Below are 23,378 nucleotides of genomic sequence, written 5' to 3' on the forward strand. Positions count from 1 at the left end.
TCCCCAGAGGACAAATCCCGCTGACTTTTCTCCATATGCCACCAGGAGGTCCACTCTTGTGGTTTTGTGTGAAATATCTCTACAACTGTTGGATAAAACAGCATGACCACAGCTTCAAAATGGGATGTTTTTTGTCTGTTGTAATAACTTTGGTGACTCCGGAAAGCAAAATTGCAGTCTTTCTAAACCTTGATCTTATTTTCAGAGCCTTCTGGGTTTCACTAAATACAAAAATGTTTGGAAACATAACAAAGTCTTATTGAAGAAAAAGCCTGAACTATTATGTGCTTTTGTACTCAATTTAAGTGCTCAAAGCTCTTTTTCACCATAAGCCTCATTAACAAATACATTCAGGGTGCCTTTTTCTACACCTAAATGCTTATAGCTTAACATCCAGATGATCAAGGGGACCTGGCATTTCAATTTCTTGCCCAAGGAAGTTTCACAAAAGCAAGGGTTTGAACCACTAACTTTCCAACTCTACATCCTGAACCACAGCCATCACTAATCTTGAGGGAAAGTGTGCTGTTGATGGTATTGTGCTATTTGAGTGACAGTTAAGGAAACATATTCATGGAAGAGTGTAATTAAAGTACAAATACAGAAAACAAAATAGAAAGTTTAACTTACTGAGGTAAAGGTTAATAAACTCATAAAGGTACATGGTTTCTGGTTCCAAATTGTGACCACAAACTATGCAATAGTTTGTAAATGTTTAATAGACTACCTTTAGAGATAGGGACATGCTGAAAATGTGCCTAATTTTCCTGTATTGGATTAAAACACTCTACTCTGTATGCTGGTCCTTGCATATCAGTGCATGCAGTGTCAGTTTTATGAAAGATGACCACTACGAGTCAAAAGGGTCAAACTCAGCTGCATCACTGCATGCATAACATTGTAAGAATAAAACAAACTGTAACATCAAAACATTCTCAGACACTTAGCAATCTGCTATAATAACCCTCTCAAAATTCAGAGAATTGTCGCTATTGCTTTGATTTACCCAGAGTTTGCATATCATAAATGAAAGTGTTGCAGGGACTTATTTTATTTTTTTAAACTTCATCAGTATATGAATATAAAATAGAATCCAACATTGTCACATAATTAAGCACGTCTAGCCTAAGCTTAGGCTAGATAACAAGGATAGTAGTAAAACCACATGTTCAACAAGGAAACACGTTTGAGGAAAAAATACATGTAAAAACGTGCACAAAATGCAACCTATTTACAGTAAACCAAATCTAAAAATTGGGATAACATAATAGTTTTACTGCAAATTTATTATGATTTCTGTTACGGCCCATTTTGGGGGAATTCTTTATTTCTCAACTTTTTCTACTTGATAAGTTTATAAGCAGTCTTGGTTTTAAACCACACATCGAGCAATTTTTGGCTAACCAAGACAAAGGATTACCATTGTGTAAGAAATGTGATATCTTAAATCATGGCTCCAAATGAGCAGTCATAAATCAAAAGTAAAAACTTATCTGTTTTCTTGTGACCAGACACGCCCTGAGACCACAATTCTGATACAAATACAAGCCAATCAATAGAAAAGCAGCATGAAATGATGCAAGTCTATCTAAGCTGTCAAATGGACAATCTGGATAGGTCACCAGTCTATCTCAAGTCTCTATTTAGTATATTGTCTGTTAATTTAATAAACATTTGCTTTCTGGAGGAAAACCAAATTGATACTGTTTTCTAAACCTTGAGTGGAAATGATGAGTTTTTAAAACATGCTGTAGAAAGTGATACAGTAAGGGATATGGAAAATCAATTACAGCTACACAAAATAAAATCTGTCAGATCTCGGTGCGTCTTCCTCTCTCTGCCTCTCTTGGTATCTCCCCTTTACTCCCTCCCCCTCGAGCATCACATGAGCCGCAATAGCAGAAACCTGATGAATTATTGAAGGAGACAAGACATCTTTCAAACTCACACACGCGCTCTAACACACAAACAGTAACTGTATCCCTTTCCTCAGGGGAAAAACGAGATAATGACCAATTCAATCTGACATGGTTTTAGAGACTGTAAACATCAGAGTGAGAGAAGAAGAGAAAGAGTGAAAGAGGTGGGGAAGAGATGCTGACACTGATCTAAAACTAAACTGCGAAGGTGTGAGGAAAAAAAAACGGAAACAGACTTCTCACAATTTATTCCACATTTTGATTCTCAGGTTTGGAAAGGCTTATTTTTGTTTTTCAAATGTGGTAAGCCAACTTGCATATAAAATCTAATGAATTACAATAAGTGATTATACTGCTACCAAAACACAATATGTAGCCAAACAATTCATTCCAGAGGCTGATGTGTAATTTGAGTGCTGTTTGTATGATAATCTGCATCAGTTATCACGATGAGAAAAGCGATGCGTTCATCATCTTAGTAACAACCCCTGTGATTACGGGGAACAAGCAAAGGAAGACACTTATAATCAGTCATGGCAAGAAGCTGGCTTATAAATCACAAGATATACCTCACTACATGACGGTGGAGAGAAGAAAATGTTGGTCCATTGTGTGGCAGCAAAAAATTGCACAATACAAAAAGTGATTATTATAACGGAGAAACAGTTGAACAGTGAGTATTATCTTTCTCTGCCTCATGCTCACATTTCTTCTAATTAACCCTTACTTCTTCAGATGTCCAGCAGCTTTTTTTCAGTCACATAGATTTCATGCTGCATAATTATTATAATATTATGTTTTCTTTTGACGCCTTCTACAGAACTGCTCAAAGTTTTTCTGTCTGTCAAGAGCCAGGCAGACAAATCTTGACAACTTGACTGCCAGAAAAAGTTCTGAAGTTTTCAATATTCCAGAGGAATGAATCATGCAAACTATGTGTTACCTGAATGTTCTACACTGTCAACTTTTGGTTTAAGAATGAAAAAGCTCAACAGCTACTGAGTGAGGGTATTAACTATGGTGGGCAGATTTGAACTACCCCTGAGGATGAACATTATACCTGCTCAGCTCAGTCACTGTCAACATGTTGAGATGCTAAGTATTTAATAGAACAATACAGTCTAGCACCACCCCTCGCACAGCTATACATTCTTACAATACTATTGCATTAGACTCAAAGTAAGAGACACCAAATTAATAGGTGAAAAGGTGTGTTATTCCAAGGCTATTAAATAACCAATTAAATAACCAAAATTCAATTCAATTTTATTTATATAGCACCAAATCACAACAACAGTCACCTCAATGTGCTTTAAATTGTATGGTAAGGACCCTACAGTAATACAGAGATATATAAAGCAGATTAACAGGGATAGCTCAGTAGGTAGAGTGGTGGCCCCATGATCGGAAGGTCGGGGGTTCGACTCCACTGAACGGCTACCCTGAGGTACCCCTGAGCAAGGTGCCGTCCCTACACACTGCTCCCCGGGCGCTGCACTGGTGGCTGCCCACTGCTTCACTAGGTGAACGGGTTAAATGCAGAGGAACTTTTTCCCTATGGGGACTAACACGCACACTTTACACTTTACTTTACACTTTACTTTTACTTTACACTTTACACACTGCCGTATGGAGAGATGCAGAGAGAGAAAAAAAACCCCAGAGGAAAAGACATCTGATCACACTCTAAAAACAGGTGCACAGTGAGGATGACAGCTTCATCAATGGCAGTGGCAACAGATTCAGCAAGAACAACTGTGACATTTATACTTTACTCGACCATTAATATATAAAAACAAACAAACAAACAACAATGGCATAAATCAATGAAAATGAAATATGGTAAAAGAAAATGAAGGGAGGGGAGGGAACAGCTCAAAGGTGTATGCATACGTCCTGCATGCATTGTAATCACATGTTAACACTAGAGATTTAGAACGTAGATTGAATCTGTTGTAGTGCTCAAATGATTAGTTGAATTATTAATTAGATGGAATCCTGCTCAATACCCATAGCCCAAAGCATTATTGAATTGGTAAGACTGTGAATCAAATAGCCAATCAAAACTATATGTGAAGAAGCGGCAAATGAAAGCAGAGAAAGCTCCACTGCTGATACAAGAATCTCTTTTAATAGGCAATAATGCTTGTGTGGTTGCTAAAATTACTATTGTGACCCATTTTTAATGATAATGATCCCAAATTTTATTTTTCAGATGTAACACTCAAAATAATGTTCAGAAAAAAAAAGGACTGAAGAGGGAATCCACCCAAATTCCATCACGTTGTTGCATTAAGGGAGGGTTTGATGGCATTCAATTAGTTTGTTTATGCAGCGATATAATTACTGCTAATGCTTTTACCTAACATTCAGAGAATGGTAAATTCACATTTCAGTCTCTAGCCTGTGAGATTTTTTTTAAATGATTATATTGCTAGCTAATGCTTGTGAAGGAAATTTCATTACATTTTTGGCACTTAGTGGAAAAGTTCTACAATCTCTTTGCATATATAACTAGACACATTTAACGGTTGTGGCAATGTAATAACTCATTATTACCTCATCTATTACAATGGTACCAAGGACAAGGGTTCTAAATGCAAGTTTTCTAATATATTGCTTAAAGGAATAGATCTAAATGTAGATCTGGTGGCATTACAGTTTTTTGTTGTGTTTTTTCCATGGTCTAGCAGTAGTCTGTCTAGGTAAATCTTTAGAGAGACGCAGACTAATCAGACAGCATCTCTTCAAAAGAATCAACAGCTTAGCAGGAGACCTTCATATCTGCACCAAATAGACCAACAGAAAGACAATCCCCACAGAGAAAGAATGGAGCTTGGAGGGGCTGCCGTAACAAAGCTGACTGAAACACACGCACACGTGCACACACACACACACACACACACACACACACACACACACACACACACACACACACACACACATAGATGATCGATTCCACATTTCTCCTATCCTTCCATGTTTGTCCATCTGTTCTGCCGGTGCTCATAGGCTTCACATTAAAGCTCCTCCTCTTCCTCTCTTCTCCTAGCATCTCTCTCTCTTTTTTCTATTTCCCCTCTCTGGTCTGTAGCCAAAATTACGGCCAGTCCTTTATCTCCCCTGCTTTGTCTATCTCTCTGTTGTACACTCCAGTATTGAGTGTACACACATGTGTGCACACACCCACACTTCACAATCAGTGTGTCCTGGTCATAAGGGACAGTGACCTTTGTCTTTCCTGTGACCGAACTGCCCTCAGCTGACTATGTATGCATGGTGTGTGTGTGTGTTTGTGTGTTCCTGTATTTTTCACTCTTATTGATTAGATCAAGGCTCCAATCCAGGTTACCCTGCCCTGTGAATTGAATAATTGATCTCACCAAAAGCCTCGGGGTGGATGGGATCATGTGTTTGTGTGTCAGTACACACAGGCAGAAACATCAGCAAGACAGACACATGGAAACTTTAGTTTGAAGAGGTACTAGAACACATAAAGAAATGCACACAACCACAGTCCTTTAGAACAGAGATTAGAATCAGAATGTTCTCATTTGACATCAATGGCTCAAAGTGAAAAATATTCACACAGAAGTAGAGCATGGAAAAAAAATCATGGGTTGAAAGGAGCAGAAAGCATGAGAGACAGCGGGGGTTTATTTTGAAGGGCACTGTTTCATCGAGAATTAGTGGAATGTAAAAAAGAAAATGGGATGAGCCAGGAGAGAGAGAGAGAAGAGAGGATAATGAAATGCATGAAGAGAAGGTATAGAAGCAGCTGAGTAGGAGAAAGAGAAATGGAGGGCAGAGCAGAGGGGGAGATAAGAAAGAATGACAGGTGTTCAGGCAAGTCTTTGCTTAATTGACAGAAATACTGTATGTCTGCTGGGGAGAATACACTCAGGATTTATGTATGTGTGTGTGTGTGTGTGTGTGTGTGTGTGTGTGTGTGTGTGTGTGTGTGTGTGTGTGTGTGTGTGTGTGTGTGTGTGTGTGTGTGATCGTGTGTGTGTGTCAGAGAGAGAGAGGGGGGGAAGGTGAAGGTGACTCCAGGGGTTCATCTTTTCTAAGCTACCTCTCTAAACCTCCCTACCCCTCCCCCTTGGCTGTGCAACCGACCAATCAGAGCACATGCATATACAGGCCTGCACAAACCCAGACACACCGACCAATACCATTTAATTTGGATTCAGAGGGGTGCATCCAGGTATAAATGTGTTGACTGTGAAGCAGTGTGTGGAACAAAAAAAAAAATGCATGCTCAGCAAAATCCTTTCCTCCATAAATGCCAAAGGACAAAACATGTAAAACAAGCTACCAAACAAACCATTTGTGAATTTAATAAATGATAATAACTCTTCAGGTGCTTCTGTTGCAGACAAAACTACGCCACAGGCGGGATCTTTGACTGACAGTCCCGAAAATGCTGGCATCTTGGAAAACAGAATACGGATGGCATTTAATTCTCATTGTGAGAATGAGCTGAGACAGGTGGCTCTTATGTTTAAATTACAGGGCACCTACACAAGCACATACACAGGTGTTCATCATGTCTCTCCATACACCGACTAATGAATAGACAGTCTGAAGACGGAATGCATTTACACAAATACATGAGGTAATACACAGCAGACATCCAATGTCCCTCATAAATTCGACTTATTGGATTTCTGTAAACCTGACAGCACACCCTGCAGGGTGGTAGACAGGATCTCACTCTGAAAGGAATGAAAATAGTGGAAGTGGACAGCTAGTAAAAAAGCCTCCTTTAGAAAAGAAACAAACAACAGGCTCAGAAAATTGAAAACTTTTTTCTTTTTACCTCTTTAGTATAAAAGATTCCAGAATAGAAATGACAGCTTTTATTCTGTCAGGAAAAAAAGCCAGAAGAAATGGTGAGAGAAGATGACACGGTTGAGATGTAACTCCAAGTATATTCATGCATGAACCAAATTTTCAGATCAGTATGCATTCCCCAGGTTTGTCCCACAAGTCTAAAAGTTAAGAAGTCTATGTCAACATACTTCCTGTACAAGATGGCATTTTTAAATCTATAACCAGAACTTTTTGTCAGTCAAAAAGTTGTTGTACATTACCTATAGCATGCTAGCAGGGGTTGTATTGAAAGCTAAGGGGCTTTTTTACTTTCCACTATAAGTGTCTATAGTGACTTGTGGCCATGAATGCAGGCAACTATAGGCACTCTGAACATGTGTTCTTTCAGATGTTATTTTCTAGTCTGCTTGGAGAACACAGTTGCAGTTGGTGTCTTTGTTTCCTAGTGACAGTGCAGAAAAGTCTGTGGTGTGCTGTCAGAGATGACTAATGCCACAGGTATGCTTGCCATGATAGTCTTTGCTCACGTAAACTGTGACGTCAACACAGCCATCTAACCATTTTTTTGTTGCACTCAACTTAATGCTTTCTGCTAATAAGCCATAAGGTCTTGCAAGTCACCCATCAGCAGAAGATGACATATGAGTAAACTAAGCAGCTGTTGAGTTTTTGCTGCAGAATGCCTTATTTTTTCCAGTTCTTTCAACAATCTCTCATTCTGCCATCTGGGGATCTCTACGCTCATGCACTGATGTTTCATTTCAGATCAACTAAGCTCATGCTCACAATATAAAAAGGCTCTTCAGCTGTAATGCTTAGAGTACATTTATTTCAATATAAACTAACCAATAACCAATAAAATCCACCTGTGATAGACTGTCTTAATCCAGAATAGCAGAACTGACCCAAACCAGCCAGCCCAACAATGTACACACTGTTTGTTGATAGCTTTCAATATTCTATAAAATTTGATTATAAAAGGATCTTTTCAGTTGCATTGTATATCTCCAATTGCACTATTTTATGAAATGTTATAAATAGATTATCCTACATTATTACCTCTATTCCCTGCAGAGGGCATCTAAGATTGTGGTCAACAAGGTGAACGCTGCTGTAATTAGCCAAATGATTTAGAAAAAAATGAAGGACCATAATTATCTGCTAAAAATGTGTCTATTGACAACACTTGAGATAAGCGTCTGAGGAGAGATAGAGTGGATGAATATGTGCCACCAGTGTGATGGAAGTGTGAATATTGGTGCCTCCGCTCCAGGAAATCAGCGGGGTTGCTCTTTGATGCTCTGTGGCATCATCTCTGTCACTAGGTTTGGATTGGTTAGTAAGGTTTGCAGTTTTTGCTGCTACTAATTCTACCACTGCTCCAGCTGGACCTCTCATATTCACTTTTGTCCTGACCAGAATACTTTGATGTAGCCAACAACAGAAGGCAGCTGCAGGCTTACAACAAAGTTGACCCTGTCTGAAACAGAAACACAGTTGAACCCTGTGCTGCATACAAATGTGTGTATATTCTCTGCAGCTATAGTTTATTTGCATAAGAGCTTATGAAAATTAAAATGGTGATTGCAACCTCAGGACAACTCAAAAAGGCTACTGTTGGCATAAACAACAACAACAAGTCCTTTGGCAAAAGTGCAACAAAGGAGGTTTAGCAAATTTAAGGATTAACCCTTTACAGCCGATCGGAGCGGGCACGCTCCATTTTGCGTAACTATTTTTAAATCCCGGTAGCTCTGCAACCACATAAGCTAGCGCAATAATTTTTTTTGCATATGAAACCGGAGGAGTTGTACTTACATCTTATGCCATCAGCTTGTCCTAGGTCACAGTTTCCTTCCACATATAGCTTTGCAAAAACTGCATAAAAATCACTTGCAGCAACAAAAACATGATATTCCAGAAACACGCTTCGCCGATCCGATCAGCTGTTTGTAACACTTCCTACGTCCATCAGCACGAACTATCACATGACCGCATGACCTGCCCGAAACTGGAAGTGACGTCATTTTGCGGAAATGTAGTTTTTTTACGATCTGGGCCTTATGAGCCTATACTTGTGTTTTAAAAAGTTATGTTTGAGTTTATGACTTTCTGTGTCGTTTCTGGGATGCTTAGGACTCATATTGCACTGCTGGAAATAGTTTATTTTGATGCATATGCTGTTATTTTGCAAATTTGCACTATAATATTTATTTTCGTTTTTCCTGCAGTGTATAAAAATTGGTGTATCTCCAAAATAAAACTATGAAGACACTCAAAATAAATTTCCTGTTGTTGTAAACTATTTTTTGCAACTTTTTTGTATTTAAAGTTTTGAGGGATAAACCTCTTAAATTTCTCCAAGTAGAAATATATGTAAAAAACAAAACAAAAACGATTTTCAATTTTTTTGTAGTTTATTGCACTTTTTTGCAATTAATGTAGTTACTATGGACTTAATGCATACATATTATTAAAATATGGGCTATAACAGTTGTATAGCAACTTGAAATGCTCCCGTGTTCCTTTTTTTTTTTTTTAAGATAAGCCACCTGGACATTGACTATTTAACTATTGCACCAGCTCTGCCAAGAAATGGACACTCATGCATTATGCAGAAGGAGCAAGTGGCTCATCAACAGGGATGCAGAGTGAAACATGGCAGGCAGAGGAGAACAGAAGAGAGGAGGAGTCATGGGTAAGGCCAGGGGAAGAGAAAGGGGGAGATAGGAAGGGCTATGGTTGAGGAAGCACAGGGTCATTCGCTGCTCTGCAGACAGAGGGAGAAAATGACAGAAATGGAGAAGCTTGGAAGAAAAATGTTGACTTCATCACTCAATAAGAATTGATGAAAGAGCAAAGAACTGATAGAGAGACTGACGTACTGCTATAAAAAGAAATTGTTCACAAGATTAATAAGTGGTGATAAAATTAAATTGGAAAATATAAGGATCGGGATAATTTATAGCTGATACTCATTGTTATACACTAAACTTTTTCCAGCAAGGCTATTAAACCTTGAGATATATTTTCAGAGTGCAGCTAATACATCTGTTAGCTGATATCAGCCTATTAGAGATATATTGGTATTGGCAGCTATGCTGTCTGGTAGAGATGTTTTACAGAAAAGGTGCTTGGGTTAAATTATAAACGGTGTCACCATCACCATCATCATAGTTTTCCCTGCAGAGCGACTCCAATACTGTCATTAATGACTGCAGCAAATGTACCAGAGTGTATGTCAGACGAACAGTAGAAGAATATTGGTCATTATAGCAATATATTTTCAGTATGAGCATCAACTCCCCAAAATCCAGTACTGTTGGGTTCTACTGTTCACAATAAAGTAATTATTCTTTATATACTTCGCTTACCATCTGCTTTCACTGTGATATGATAATTTTCCAAGTGCCATCCTGTAGAGAATAATCATCTTTTGTTTTTAATAATTATGTTTTTAAATAATGTAAAATATTTGTTATATTACTCACTACAAGGACAGGCAGGGGTTTTTTTTCATGTTACAATCTGCACATCATCTTCCTTCCACACTATATCAGCTCTGAGGAATGTCAGATGATTAAGACAGCGCCAGATCATCAGCTTAACATTCAACATGTTGTTGACATACTGCGTCCACCCCACCCCAAATTAAAAAAACCATGAGGGGAAAATGGAGAAACCATGGAGTCATGGTTGAGAAGAAAAGGGGGGGGGAGTGAACTGGAATCATATCAATCTGTGTTTTAATTACCTGGGTTGTAAACATGATTCATAGCAGCAGTCACACTGTGGGATTGCAGTGCTATGGCTGGGGTCCTTGTTCTTACTAAAGACTTAAATAAAATAATTACATACATGACACACAGTTTAATTTAAGACTATCATTTAAGACTGATGATTATGCCAAACATTTTTTCACAGTGTTAAGTCTCCTTAGATCACTTAATTGTTGTCTAGGACCAAGTAGTTATGGTAAAATTAATCACAATCACAATTACTCTGATGAAATTAAGATTGTGCAACGTGATTGTTCATTGATTTGGGAAAAATGTGAATTTTTCAAACTTTAAAAAAATGTCTTTGAATTGATTCAACAAGATGCTGGAAGCATTCATCAGAGATTCTGGTCCATATTGACTTTCTGGCATTACACAGTTGCTGCAGATTTGTCAGATGTCCGCCCATGATGTGAATCTCCCACTCCACCACATCCCAAAGTTCTAGTGACTGTCGGGGCCATTTTGGGTAAAGTTTGAGATGATTTGAGCTTTGAGCAGCCATCAGAAGATGGTGGTGCACTGTGGTCATGAAGGGGTGACCATGGTCAGCAACAATACTCAGTTAAACTACCAACCTTCTGATTAGTATTTGAACTGCTCTGCCTCCTGAGCCACCACAAGCTTAGAACACCTGGTATTCCCAGGCAGTCTCTCATTCAAGCACTAACTAGGACTGACCCTATTAAACTTCCGAGATCAGATGAGATCAGGCATACTCCAGGTTAGGACTGCTCGATTATGGCAAAAATGATAATCACGATTATTTTCACTGAAATTGAGATCTCGATTATTTGACGATATTTATTTAACCCTTTAAGACCTACCATAGAACCAAGTCCACCAGAGCTTATATTATTTTTTTACATCTTGTAGTGCCATTTGTGGGAGCATTTCAAGTTGCTATACAACTGTTATAGCCCATATTTTAATAATATGTATGCATTAAGTCCATAGTAACTACATTAATTGCAAAAAAGTGCAATAAACTACAAAAAAATTGAAAATCGTTTTTGTTTTGTTTTTTACATATATTTCTACTTGGAGAAATTTAAGAGGTTTATCCCTCAAAACTTTAAATACAAAAAAGTTGCAAAAAATAGTTTACAACAACAGGAAATTTATTTTGAGTGTCTTCATAGTTTTATTTTGGAGATACACCAATTTTTATGTACTGCAGGAAAAACGAAAAAACAATCCTATGATGCAAATTTGCAAAGAAAACAGCAGGTGCATCAAAATAAACTATTTCCAGCTGTGCAATTCGAGTTCTAAGCATCCCAGAAACTATTCAGAAAAGTCAAACATGACCAGTATAGGCTTTTAAGGCCTACAAGTAAAAAACTACATTTTCCGCGAAAATGACGTCACTTCCGGTTTCGGGCAGGAAATGGCAGACATGCGATAGTTCGCGCTGACGTCTGTTTCACTGTGGGAAGTGTTACGAACAGCTGATCGGATCGGCAAAGCGTGTTTCTGGAATATTATGTTTTTGTTCCTGCAAGCGCTTTTTATGCAATTTTTGCAAAGCTATATGTGGAAGAAAACCGTGACCGAGGACAAGCTGATGGCATCAGATGTAAGTACAACTCCTCCGGTTTCATATGCAAAATAAATTATTGCGCTAGCTTACAGGTTCTACAGGGATTTAAAAATAGTTACACAAAACGGAGCGTGCTGCTCTGACCGGCTTTAAAGGGTTAACAATAACAATGTATTGAATAATGACTTTAAAAAATAATATAAAATAGTGTGCAACACCACTGAAGTTTTTTTTACCTCTCTTTTCAACCAACAGCAGTCACTCTCCTCTCCAAATAACTTCTGCTTAGCTTTCCGAGCTTCCCTCGGGTCCTCTTAATCAGCGGTCTCCAACCTTTTTTGCGCAACGGACGGTTTATGCCCGACAATATTTTCACGGACCGGCCTTTAAGGTGTCGCAGATAAATGAGGGAGGGGCTAATAATCGGCTCAGTCATTTTTAATGATCGTTGAAAGCCCAGATCGTAATCGTGATTAAAATTCGATTAATTGAGCAGCCCTACTCCAGGTGGTACGGCCGGAAGAATTGCAGCCTGGGTTTCCAGTTCTTAGCTGACTGCTGCTGTAGCTCAGTAATACTACAGACTACTCTGCATAGTCTTCTGCATATGCCTCGGTTGTAATGAGTGGTTATTTGAGGTACTCTTGCCTTCCCATGAGCCTAAAAGCATCTGGCCATGCTCTTCTGGCCTCTAACATCAACAAGGCATTTTTGCTCAGAGAACTACCTCTCACTCAATATTTTCTCTTTTTTGGACCTTTCTCTGTGAACCCTAATAATGTTTGCATGGGAAAATCCCAGCAGATTAGCAGTTTTTGAAATACTCAGACCAACCCATCTGGCTTCAACAACCATGTCACATTCAAAGCCACTTAAATCACTTTTCTTCCCCATTTTGATGCTTGGTTTGAGCTTCAAAAAGTTATCTTAACAATGCTTACATCCCTAAATGAACTGAGTTGCTGCAATATAATTGGGTGATTAGATATTTGAAATATTAGCTAAACACGTGTACCTAATAAAGTTGCTGGTAACAGTATAAAATAACTAGAAAAATAAAAGCTAGATAAAACATTTGAGCCTGACTGGGAACGTTATGCTGTAAAGGCGCTGTAAAAGCCACTGCTGTAAAAAGAGGGATGTGCTCATTTATAACACAAGACAAAAATAGAGCATCATAGCAAAATGGATTGTGGCACAATGTCATCTATGTTATTTTGTTTTCATAGTTGCTAGGACCTATTGAAGCTCAAACATATAGCTGAAAATAAAATCTGATTTATTGCCCAACCCTAGTACTGTCCCTGAAGATCACAATTTCCGCAGTCATCAAATTTAGACAGTTGTTTTATAGTTTGAAACTGATTCATACAGAGCAGTCTTCTTACTGGCTGTGATATTAAAGAGTTTGGTGCCAGACACAGGAGGAGAGAAATCACTAGGAATAAATTGTGAAGGAAAGAAGACACAGTTGGACAAATCGCAACCAGCAGGTTTCCCAACATGATAGGTGTGACAGTACACTCACACACAGGGACACAAAGACACATGTAAACACTACAGCAGCTCCCTCATTTGGTTAGTTGCACTGCTTGAAATATTAAACGTACAGTAAATGTCGCAGCCTTTCCCCCCTATATATTTGCTCCTCATTTCCCCTCCTTTTCCTCCTTTTCGTCTCCTGTCCTCAGCTCTCCACTGACAGTTTCCTGTTAATGACTCTCATTTGCACAGGAGACCAGAGAGTGGAATAAAGTGGACACACACACACACACTGCAGGTAGTAGAGCTCAAACTGAATGTATACTGCAATGACCACCTCTCACATCACGGTAACAGTACTATGTGGGGAAGGCCAGCTCTAATAAGGCCAAAGTTACCCCTCTGTCTGCTGAAATCTCTGGGGATTGCAGAAAAGCGCATCATGATGTTAAGAGTATGGCAACACTGCTGTTACTATTGGTCTGGTGATGTGTGTTAGTTCACATTAGGCCAAACCTAAAACATTGGTGGAAGAGTTTGCATCTCAAAATACTTAAAGAAGAGCACAGGCTTTTCCTAATTATTTGAAGAACACGTGTCATGCATCAAGACGTCTGGGTATCCAGATTTATTCTCACTTAAATTATTAAAGATTGCTTGAGAGGTATCTTAACCCATTTAGGGCTCCCCCAGCAGACAGCTGTGTTACACACATAGAGATGGAGGCCAAGCATTTTCCAATAATAGGACGCTTTAGAACTGTTTGATCATGCAGAGTTGATAGAAGATCAAGACAGAGTCCCAATACAGTAGGAACACGGCAGGTTATAGTTAAGGTGCATTGGATACACTTTAATATCTGTTTTAGCAGCTTTAAAGCTGGTAAATTCATGCTGTCAGAAAACACTGCAAACATTTATTTTCAGGTCTGTGTTGAAGATGTGATTCGAACCAAAGACTGCACATTTTTATGGCTTTGTCTTCCATGAAATGAAAATACTATCCAGGATTTTCACCTTACCCTTCAGGAAACATGCCCCTTCGGTTCACCGTTTATGTGCACAGCTTAAGAACACACATACCTCTGCATATAATAGCTGCTACATAAAGTTTGCATTAAACATTAATATTGTTTTAGGTTAAACAGAAAAGGCTTATGGATAAAAAATAAATAAATAAACATTAACTGCAAAGGTGTTTTGTATGTTAAAATCACATAGCACACGCCCATGTCTTCTGATCCCAATGAAAACTGAGATTAATTATTGTTAATGAAAGCCCTATATAACAGAATGACACCCTATGAGTTTGTGACAGCATTACCAGAAGAAGAAAAAAGGCAGTTCAGTAGCAATATCGTTCAATCAATCAAAGCAAAAGCTGGCAAGAATTCTTCCCCGTCATGTACAGAAGTGCAATGTCTGTCGATAAGTCTGATTGGCTTTCAGCCGGGGTTTGAACCTGCTGAGTTTCTACAAGGTGGATTATGCCTGCTGGCAAGTGCTCAAGTACTCACAGGGTGTATCAAGGGTGCAGTGTGCTCTCTCTCTCTCACACACACACAAATCCAAACAGATAAACACAAACACATGAAAAGATTCGCATTGAAGCTAATTAAAACGCCGCTTTTGGCTAGATGTTGTGTTTCTCAGAGCAACTCACATCTCTGAATCTGTTCCAGGATCTGTCCTTATACTGAGCCACGGTTCCCAGCCATTTCTCATTATTGTTAGCGGAGACCACCGTTTCTCTGCTCAGCAAGAGAGCCACGACAGGTAGCAGAAAGAAGAACATCTTCTGAAAGGAAACACAGAAGAGAAGAGAGAGAGGAGAGAGGCGGGGGTAAGAAAAGAGTGAGAAAACACATGGGGAGCGGAGGATGCTGCAAAGTGTAGATGAAGTGAGATGGAGCACTTTAGAGAACACACAACTCTCACGCTGTGACGCATCATGGGTCAGAATGTCACAATGAAGCAACAAACGGACCCCCACTGAAAGACTGCACGGGGTGCAGAGTGATCATTTCATCAAACTGCTGAGGCTCCATCTAATCGGATTATAAACACTGGAGAGTTGTTACCGCGGCAGATTGGGCACAGCGTAACATTAGCTCGCGAGCTTCCCATCCGCTAATTAAAAAACAGAAAAGGAAAAAAAAAAAGCAATTATCGGCGTCAACACAATTGCTGCCCTCACGGACCTTTGTCTTGGCTTTCAGCTGCTTTCTCTCAATATCACTTCAAATTTAGATTTCTTTTCAAATTCACACCAGCGACGCGACGCAGTGAACTGCCCACCTGGAATAGTTCGTTGGTGTCCACTTCTGATTCCCGGGGTAAAATAAGTCCACAGCCCCGGGCACACTCCGGTAGAACCCGACTGCTTGTGGGATTGACGGCAAAAGCGAGCAGCGAGGACTAGAGGACCGGGCGCTTTCTCCTCCTCCTCTGTCAGGAGACACCGCCTCCTCTCTCTCTCTCTCCCTCTCTCTCTCTCCCACTAACCGTGTCATTGATTTTCATCAGGGGATTTTTTTCTGTGTTCACAGTAGAGCGCAGGCAGGATTTGGGAGGCACGTCAAAGCGCTGTTTGGGTGTACATTACAAACACAAATTTCTTGTCAGTCCCGCGCATTTGTTGTGGAATTCGAACTCGTGTCCCCGTAGTTAATACAATTATATTACATAAGCCACAACTGAGCAGTGCTATGTGTGTCTGAGCGTTCAACGGCTTCATTTCCTATGGAGGATGCGCACAGACGGACAGACGCAGGGCCCTCTTTTTAAATGAAAGTACACTTCATAAATAGGGCGCATAACCAGGGCTTTATTTTCCCGGGTATGTGACAGTGTATCTGTAAATTATTAATCGACTACTCTGTTGTGCCTCGCTTTGTAGGCCTCTGGTGTCTGTGTGAATGTGTTTGGTTCAGTGAAAAGTTACTGTCGGGTTCTGTACCTATGCTGATGTGAGTAACAGAAATACACTCCTCTGTGTGTTCTGTTCTGTTTTGGCGCAGATAAAACCAATGAAAGGTTTAGAACATATCTTTTATCTCCGCAAATTCGTGTACTCTTGCTGATGCTGCAGTCGTTTTCACGAAATAGGCTGCTACGAGGATTAATAAGGTTGTCAAGCAGTAGTCAGTAGAGAAACTGTTCCTTTATTTTGCAGTTCTTTCTCGAACAGTCTGTTTGGGTTAGGTGTTTCAGGTGCTCCCTCCCCCCCCCCCAAAGCTAATAAAGTCGGAGATTCCTGTATTTCACTTACTAGTGTTAAAAATGTGGAATTTAGAAGAAATGTTATATCATTACATATGTTACATATGCTATATTTTTAAAGGCAGTTATCCAGTAGCAATGTGCCATGCTGTAAATTTTGTTATGATCTGTTACCAAGTAAATACAGAGACAGGATTGACGATACCAATACCGATACTTTTGACTAATAAAGGCAGCTTATATAGGGGAGATATCATTGGTTTACTATAGCACACCCCACCCCAAAATTAGTTCACCATCTCAGTGGTGTTTAATACTGTAAATATCGGTATCAATCTGATAAGTAAAGTAAATACAGAACCAGTAGTTCTGATACCAATACCAACACTGAAACTTAAGCTCTAAAGGCAGATCATGTAGGGAAGAATCATATTCTGTGTCACATTCTGAATCCATTTTCAGGACCATTTAATAACTGTGATTTTTACTTTTGACAGTGCAATAATTAAGTAACACAGAAAAAAAACATCTCTCAGCTTTTCATGTATTTTGAAACCTTTTTTTTAGACCTGGAATGTAAATGTGCCCGTCTTGAAAGCACTTTGGGGCAAGCTCTGTTGTTTAAGTGTGTTACATGAATAAAACAGACTTGATAAAAACACATCTTTATTAGATTCAGGCATTTTTCACATTTGTGTTAATTAGTAAAATATGAATAAAAACATTTATTTCACACAGTTTCATAGACTGAATATTTTATTTGAATACCTGAATATAGTCTATAGGCAATCAGTCTGCTAAAGTATCAATTACGAAGACCAGTGACACTTTAACACTCCTGAGTGAAACATGACTTTCACCACTGTCTGAGCTACCTGGATAGTCTTTGCCTCTCTGAAAGGACAGTGACAGTGACCTCTGTCTCTGTGCTGGGTGTCTGGGTCTGTCTGAAGGATTTCCTTCCTCCTCTCTTCATTTCTTTTGCTGCTTATTCCAGGACAAAGCCCTCGTTTTGGTCTTTCATTTATTTATATAAGTCAGGGTTGTTGCCACAGTAAAGAATTTTCTTCCAACACACACCACTTTTTTAAAGGATTTTCATTTACTGTTGTAAAGTGCCTCTACACGATGCTCCACTTTCTCAGTCACTGTAACCAACATGTTGCTGCTCAGTGCTACTGAGTTACATGACTGCAGGACATCTAAACAGTAGTGAAGGGAGCAGGGGGTGGAGCAAAGTGTGCTTGCATGAGAGGAGCTTTATTTGCACAGACATATCTCCTGTGTAATGAATGACTAAACTTAGAAGAGGCAAACAAACCAAAGCATCAATCTTATTATGCTAGTATCGATCCAATATCAATATCAGCGTTGATACTGATACTACTGGTACTCGGACTGAACTGCCCACCTCTATTATCCAGTCATAATTAAACTAAACTAAGGAAATATATTTTCTTAGAAGACCCAGCTATGTTTTGGGGATCATTGCAAATATTTTCCAAAATGAAGTCATTGTAAAGCATAAACAATCAAAACAAAGAATGCAAAAAGTAGGAGCAGAAGAATCATATTAGAATCCAAAAAATATTGCTTTTTTATATGTAAAGCTGCTGACATTTAAGTTTGAGTTTTTCTGTTCTTTATTATGAAAAGCAAGCCCCTCTCGAAAATCCAAGCATGCCATTCTGCATCATATGACCTCTTATGGAGGTTCAAGAGACATACATTTTGAATACTTGTGTCTAAGATCTTTTTGTTTGGGAACGTTATAAATATTCAAAATTGTCTCTGTGTATGACAGGACAAAGGTGAAGATATATGTAACACTGGTTCTTTATTATATTATTGTTGTCACGGACCCAGCTCTGGGGACTCGGGGTCCGTGGGCAGTGGGGACTGTGACTATTATTGTTGTTGTTGTTGTTATTATTATTATTATTTGGTGTGTTGTCTGCACTGCCCCTATGCACATCTGTATGTAGGCAGGTATGTGTGTGTGTGTGTTTTGCCTTTCTGCTGTGGCCAAATTACAGGCACCTTCAGCCCTGGGGGCGTGGTCTAACTTGAGGGCTGGCCACACCCGAAGTCCTGGCCGCACACCTGCTCCTCATCTGGGCTCGTCGGGGGAGCTATTTAGATGAGCGATGGAGCTTCCACCGACGCTGGATTATTGCGTTTGACTACACGTCAGTCTTCAAACAAGTCAAGTGTGAGTGTATACCTGCTGGGATAAGTGTTAACGGCTGCCTCTATTGTTTTCCCCTCAGGAGGAGTGTGGGACGAGAAGGAGCAGTGAGCATGGGGAGTGCAGGGACACTGGGGCAGAGAGCACTACACGGGGACTTTTGGGAAGAAGACACTACACGGGAGTCTGGGAAACTGGGGATTTATTGTTGTTTACTTCACCACCTTGTAAATAAACACTGTTGCACTGAAGAGTCCGGCGTTTGGGTCCTATTTCCCCATCTCCCCACGGTCTGCCAGCCAGACCGTGACAGAATAATCCAGCCATTATGGGCCCAGCGGACTCAAGGACCGTCTCACAGGAGGAATTGCTCGCCCAGCTCTGGAAATACTGTCGGAGCATTATCCAGGCGGCGGATCCACATCAGAGACACATGCAGGTCGTATTTTTTGATGCCTTCCTGTCTTCAACCACCTGTTCCATGAGCTTTCTGGACATTGCAAAACTAATTCAAATTGTAACTGTGTTGAGGGCTAGCTCTAGCTTTGAACTGTTTGGTTTAGGCTGTCCAGGCAAGGAGGATGCGGCTGCCTCCCTGGCAGCCCTCGCTGCCTGGTTTTTTCTTAATAGGCGGAAGGTTTTCCCACCGCCGCTTGCTGCTCACCTATTGGACCCTCCACTGCAAGGAGGACGGCGCCCTACTCCATCTCCTCTCACGTCTTCAATGACCTCTGTGTCAGCAGACCAAAGACCGACAGTGCTGGTCACCACAGTGAGTAAACCGGACCCTGTCATTTTAACTAATCCAGTCACAGATGAACAGGGGACAGGTTCCTTTGCCCCGCCAACACGAAAGAGACGGCGCCGGCGTCATCCTCGTCAAACCGAAGCTCACCTCACTCCTGTGGTTTGGGAAGAACCAGCTGACTCTGGACTGACCGTACGAGGAGCCGCGGACCCAGTGCTAGAACATGAGCCTGCCACTACAGACAATCGGGAGGCTGAGATTCTCCCCAGGGCTTCCCCAGAGGCTGAACTGGAGGCCTCAGTTGCCTCTGGCCCCCTGGAAATTGCTGAGCCAGCGGTAACATTGTTTTCCTCTCCACCCTTCATGTTGGACATATCACCCTCACTTCAATTAGCTGCCCAGCTAGTCGGTCAGTCATCATCTGTTCCACCTTCCACATCCACTGCTCTGCCACCACATCCACCGCCTGCTGCTGCCATGTCGCCATCGTCACCGCTAGGTGACCGGCTCAGCGTGCAGGGGGATCCCGCGCCGCAGCCGGAGGAGCTTAGCGAGCCAGCTGGGGGGCCAGCGCCGCTGCTGGAGGAGCTCAACGAGCCGGAGCTGGAGCTCGGCGAGCGGGAGCCGCAGGAGGAGCTCGCGCTGCCCGAGCAGGAGCTCAGCGAGCGGGAGCCGCAGGTGGAGCTCGCGCTGCCCGAGCAGGAGCTCAGTGAGCGGGGGGAGCCCGCGTCGCCAGCTGTGGAGCCCGCGTCGCCAGCTGTGGAGCCCGCGTCGCCAGCTGTGGAGCTCAGCGAGCCGGAGGAGCTCAGCGAGCTAATGCTGGAGGAGCTCGGCATGCCGAAGGAGCACAGTGAGCCGGGGGAGCCCAGCAAGCTAATGCCGGAGGAGCACTGTGAGCTGGAGCAGCTCAGCGAGCCACCCACTGAGAAGCCCGCACCGCTGCTGGCGGACCTCAACGAGCCGGAGGGACCGGCGTTGCCAGCAGAGGAGCTCAGCGAGCCTGGTGAGCCCGCGCTGCCACCGGAGGAGCTCGGAGGTCCGGAGGGATCCGCTGAGCCAGAGCTGGAGGTCGGCGTGCCGGAGGGGCCGCCACGTCCTGCAGCCCGGCCGCCACGTCCTGCAGCCCGGCCGCCACGTCCTGCAGCCCGGCCGGTACATCGAGAATCATGGGTTGTGCTGAGGCGGGAGCTACAATGCCGCCGCCACCGGACCCGTGGCCGCCCGCCGGAACTGCAACGCCGTCGCCACCGGATCCGTGGCAGGCCGCCTGAAGCGTTCTGCTCCCACCACGGGGTTGGAGGTAGGCCGCCCGAACGGTTTTCCCACCACTGCCTGACCCATAGCGGGTTTTGCCTGCTTGCGGTCCACTGGGTCGGCCGCAAGAACTGTTGCTGCCACCATGGCAGTGGTTGGACTTTTGAACTGGGGTTTTCCGGCCCTCCGTCCTGTTTCCCCCCCGCCGCCCGCCCTGGGGTGGTTGGGTTGTGGTTTCTGTTGTGTTTTGGGTCGTCGGGAGCCGACCCTTAGAGGGGGGGTACTGTCACGGACCCAGCTCTGGGGACTCGGGGTCCGTGGGCAGTGGGGACTGTGACTGTTGTTGTTGTTGTTGTTGTTGTTGTTGTTATTATTGTTGTTATTATTATTATTATTTGGTGTGTTGTCTGCACTGCCCCTATGCACATCTGTATGTAGGCAGGTATGTGTGTGTGTTTTGCCTTTCTGCTGTGGCCAAATTACAGGCACCTTCAGCCCTGGGGGCGTGGTCTAACTTGAGGGCTGGCCACACCCGAAGTCCTGGCCGCACACCTGCTCCTCATCTGGGCTCGTCGGGGGAGCTATTTAGATGAGCGATGGAGCTTCCACCGACGCTGGATTATTGCGTTTGACTACACGTCAGTCTTCAAACAAGTCAAGTGTGAGTGTATACCTGCTGGGATAAGTGTTAACGGCTGCCTCTATTGTTTTCCCCTCAGGAGGAGTGTGGGACGAGAAGGAGCAGTGAGCACGGGGAGTGCAGGGACACTGGGGCAGAGAGCACTACACGGGGACTTTTGGGAAGAAGACACTACACGGGAGTCTGGGAAACTGGGGATTTATTGTTGTTTACTTCACCACCTTGTAAATAAACACTGTTGCACTGAAGAGTCCGGCGTTTGGGTCCTATTTCCCCATCTCCCCACGGTCTGCCAGCCAGACCGTGACAATTGTAGTTTTGTCAGATGTGATATATAAAACTTTAGACTTGTTCAAACAATACAAGAACTTTGTGAAAAAAAAAAAAACAAAACATAGTCATCAGTACCTTCTCTTGTGGATTCACATTTTTTATATATAGTGCATTTTCAAAAGTCTCAAGCCACTCCACATTTCTTTATATTTTGCTAAAAAAAGAAAAAGGAAATACGGTGCAGCAATTTATTTAAACACATACAAAAATGGAAATACTATATTTAAAGTAAAAAATGAATTTGTAAATTCTAACAAGCAGTATTTGTTATGCGATTTTATTTTTCAACACATCCTGAACTCTCCTTGACAGGTATGCTGGTAATTTCTTTAAGTAGTTTCCAGAAAACGTGAATCATGCTCTTCAGCCTTTGTTGGAAATATCTTTGCTCTTTACTGGAGAATAGAGTATATCTGTTGGTCCAACCTCAGATTCTGGAGGAACAATGCAGTTGTGGAAAGCTGGACCAATTCTTTATCTGTTCAAGGATACTCAAAGGTGTCTGGGAGCTTGCCCACCCAGTTTTGTTGACTTGGTGAAGGCACAGCCATGTCTGTATCCATGTCCTGTTCTGTTGTACAATATGGCTATCTGAACCCTGTACAATAACATAAAGAGCTTGGTCTGCATTACTCCACAAGTGATATTCATTCTTTGGTGGGTGTTGGACTCTGCCAGTGCAGCTATTGGTCACTAATTCTGTTCATAATTTTCATAGACAGGATTTCTAGGCACAGTGATTGCCACGGTGCATGGGGTGGACCAAGTGGAGCAGACAGAAGTGAGGAGGCGGAACTTGAGTTGCAAACCAAAAGCGAGCCTTTATTGTGGCTGAAAACATCAATACAACTCAAACGAAGACAAACATGGGTGAGAGCTAACTGAAAACCTACACTGGGAAAACTAAGATAACTGCGCCAACAGAGACGATACCGAGGAACTATGAACACAGGAAGACCGAGGACTTAAATACACACATGAGGTGATCAGGAGAACTGGCGACACATGAGGACACAGCGGAGTTGAATGAACATAATGAAACACAGGGGCGAGTAACACTGGACACACTAACATGAGACAGGGACCATCAAAGTAAAACAGGAAACATGACAGGCACAGACTAGACACTGAACTAACCTAAGAACAAACTTTTAACCAGAATAACGCTGAAATTTAGGATTAAAATATTCAAAACAGGAAAACTAAAGAATCAGAAAATAAACCATAATACAGAAAAATACCAAAATACAAGAAACTGAAAATGCTGGGTCAAAATGACCCAGAACCGTGACAGTGATGGGCAGATGGTATCTGGTTAATTGGTCTTAAGATCTCGTCTCTGCTTTTAAAGAATGATGTGGTTTTCTGGCTTCATTAAAGAATAATCTCCAATACACTGGGGCAGCTTTCAGCCAAGTGTGAAAGGGCTGGGAGG

The 23,378-nt window shown here is 41.7% G+C and overlaps 1 protein-coding gene across 2 annotated transcripts in view; it reads right to left on the minus strand.

The window, feature by feature from the left end:
• spock1 (SPARC (osteonectin), cwcv and kazal like domains proteoglycan 1) overlaps window positions 1-15,996 on the minus strand; it is a 116,715-nt gene extending 100,719 nt beyond the window's left edge. The window contains exons 1-2 of one of the 2 annotated variants that reach the window (XM_080900596.1): window positions 15,857-15,996; window positions 15,222-15,353 (exon numbers count right to left, since the gene is read on the minus strand). In XM_080900596.1, the coding sequence (XP_080756722.1) occupies window positions 15,222-15,353 (132 nt within the window). In that variant the 5' untranslated portion in view covers window positions 15,857-15,996. Of the gene's footprint in view, window positions 1-15,221; window positions 15,357-15,856 lie in introns of both variants that reach the window. The other variant, XM_080900595.1, reaches the window with a different exon arrangement.
• Window positions 15,997-23,378: the final 7,382 nt, after the last annotated feature.

This window comes from Rhamphochromis sp. 'chilingali' (assembly GCF_963969265.1).
Source record: "Rhamphochromis sp. 'chilingali' genome assembly, chromosome: 13".
Taxonomy (NCBI): Eukaryota; Metazoa; Chordata; class Actinopteri; order Cichliformes; family Cichlidae; genus Rhamphochromis; species Rhamphochromis sp. 'chilingali'.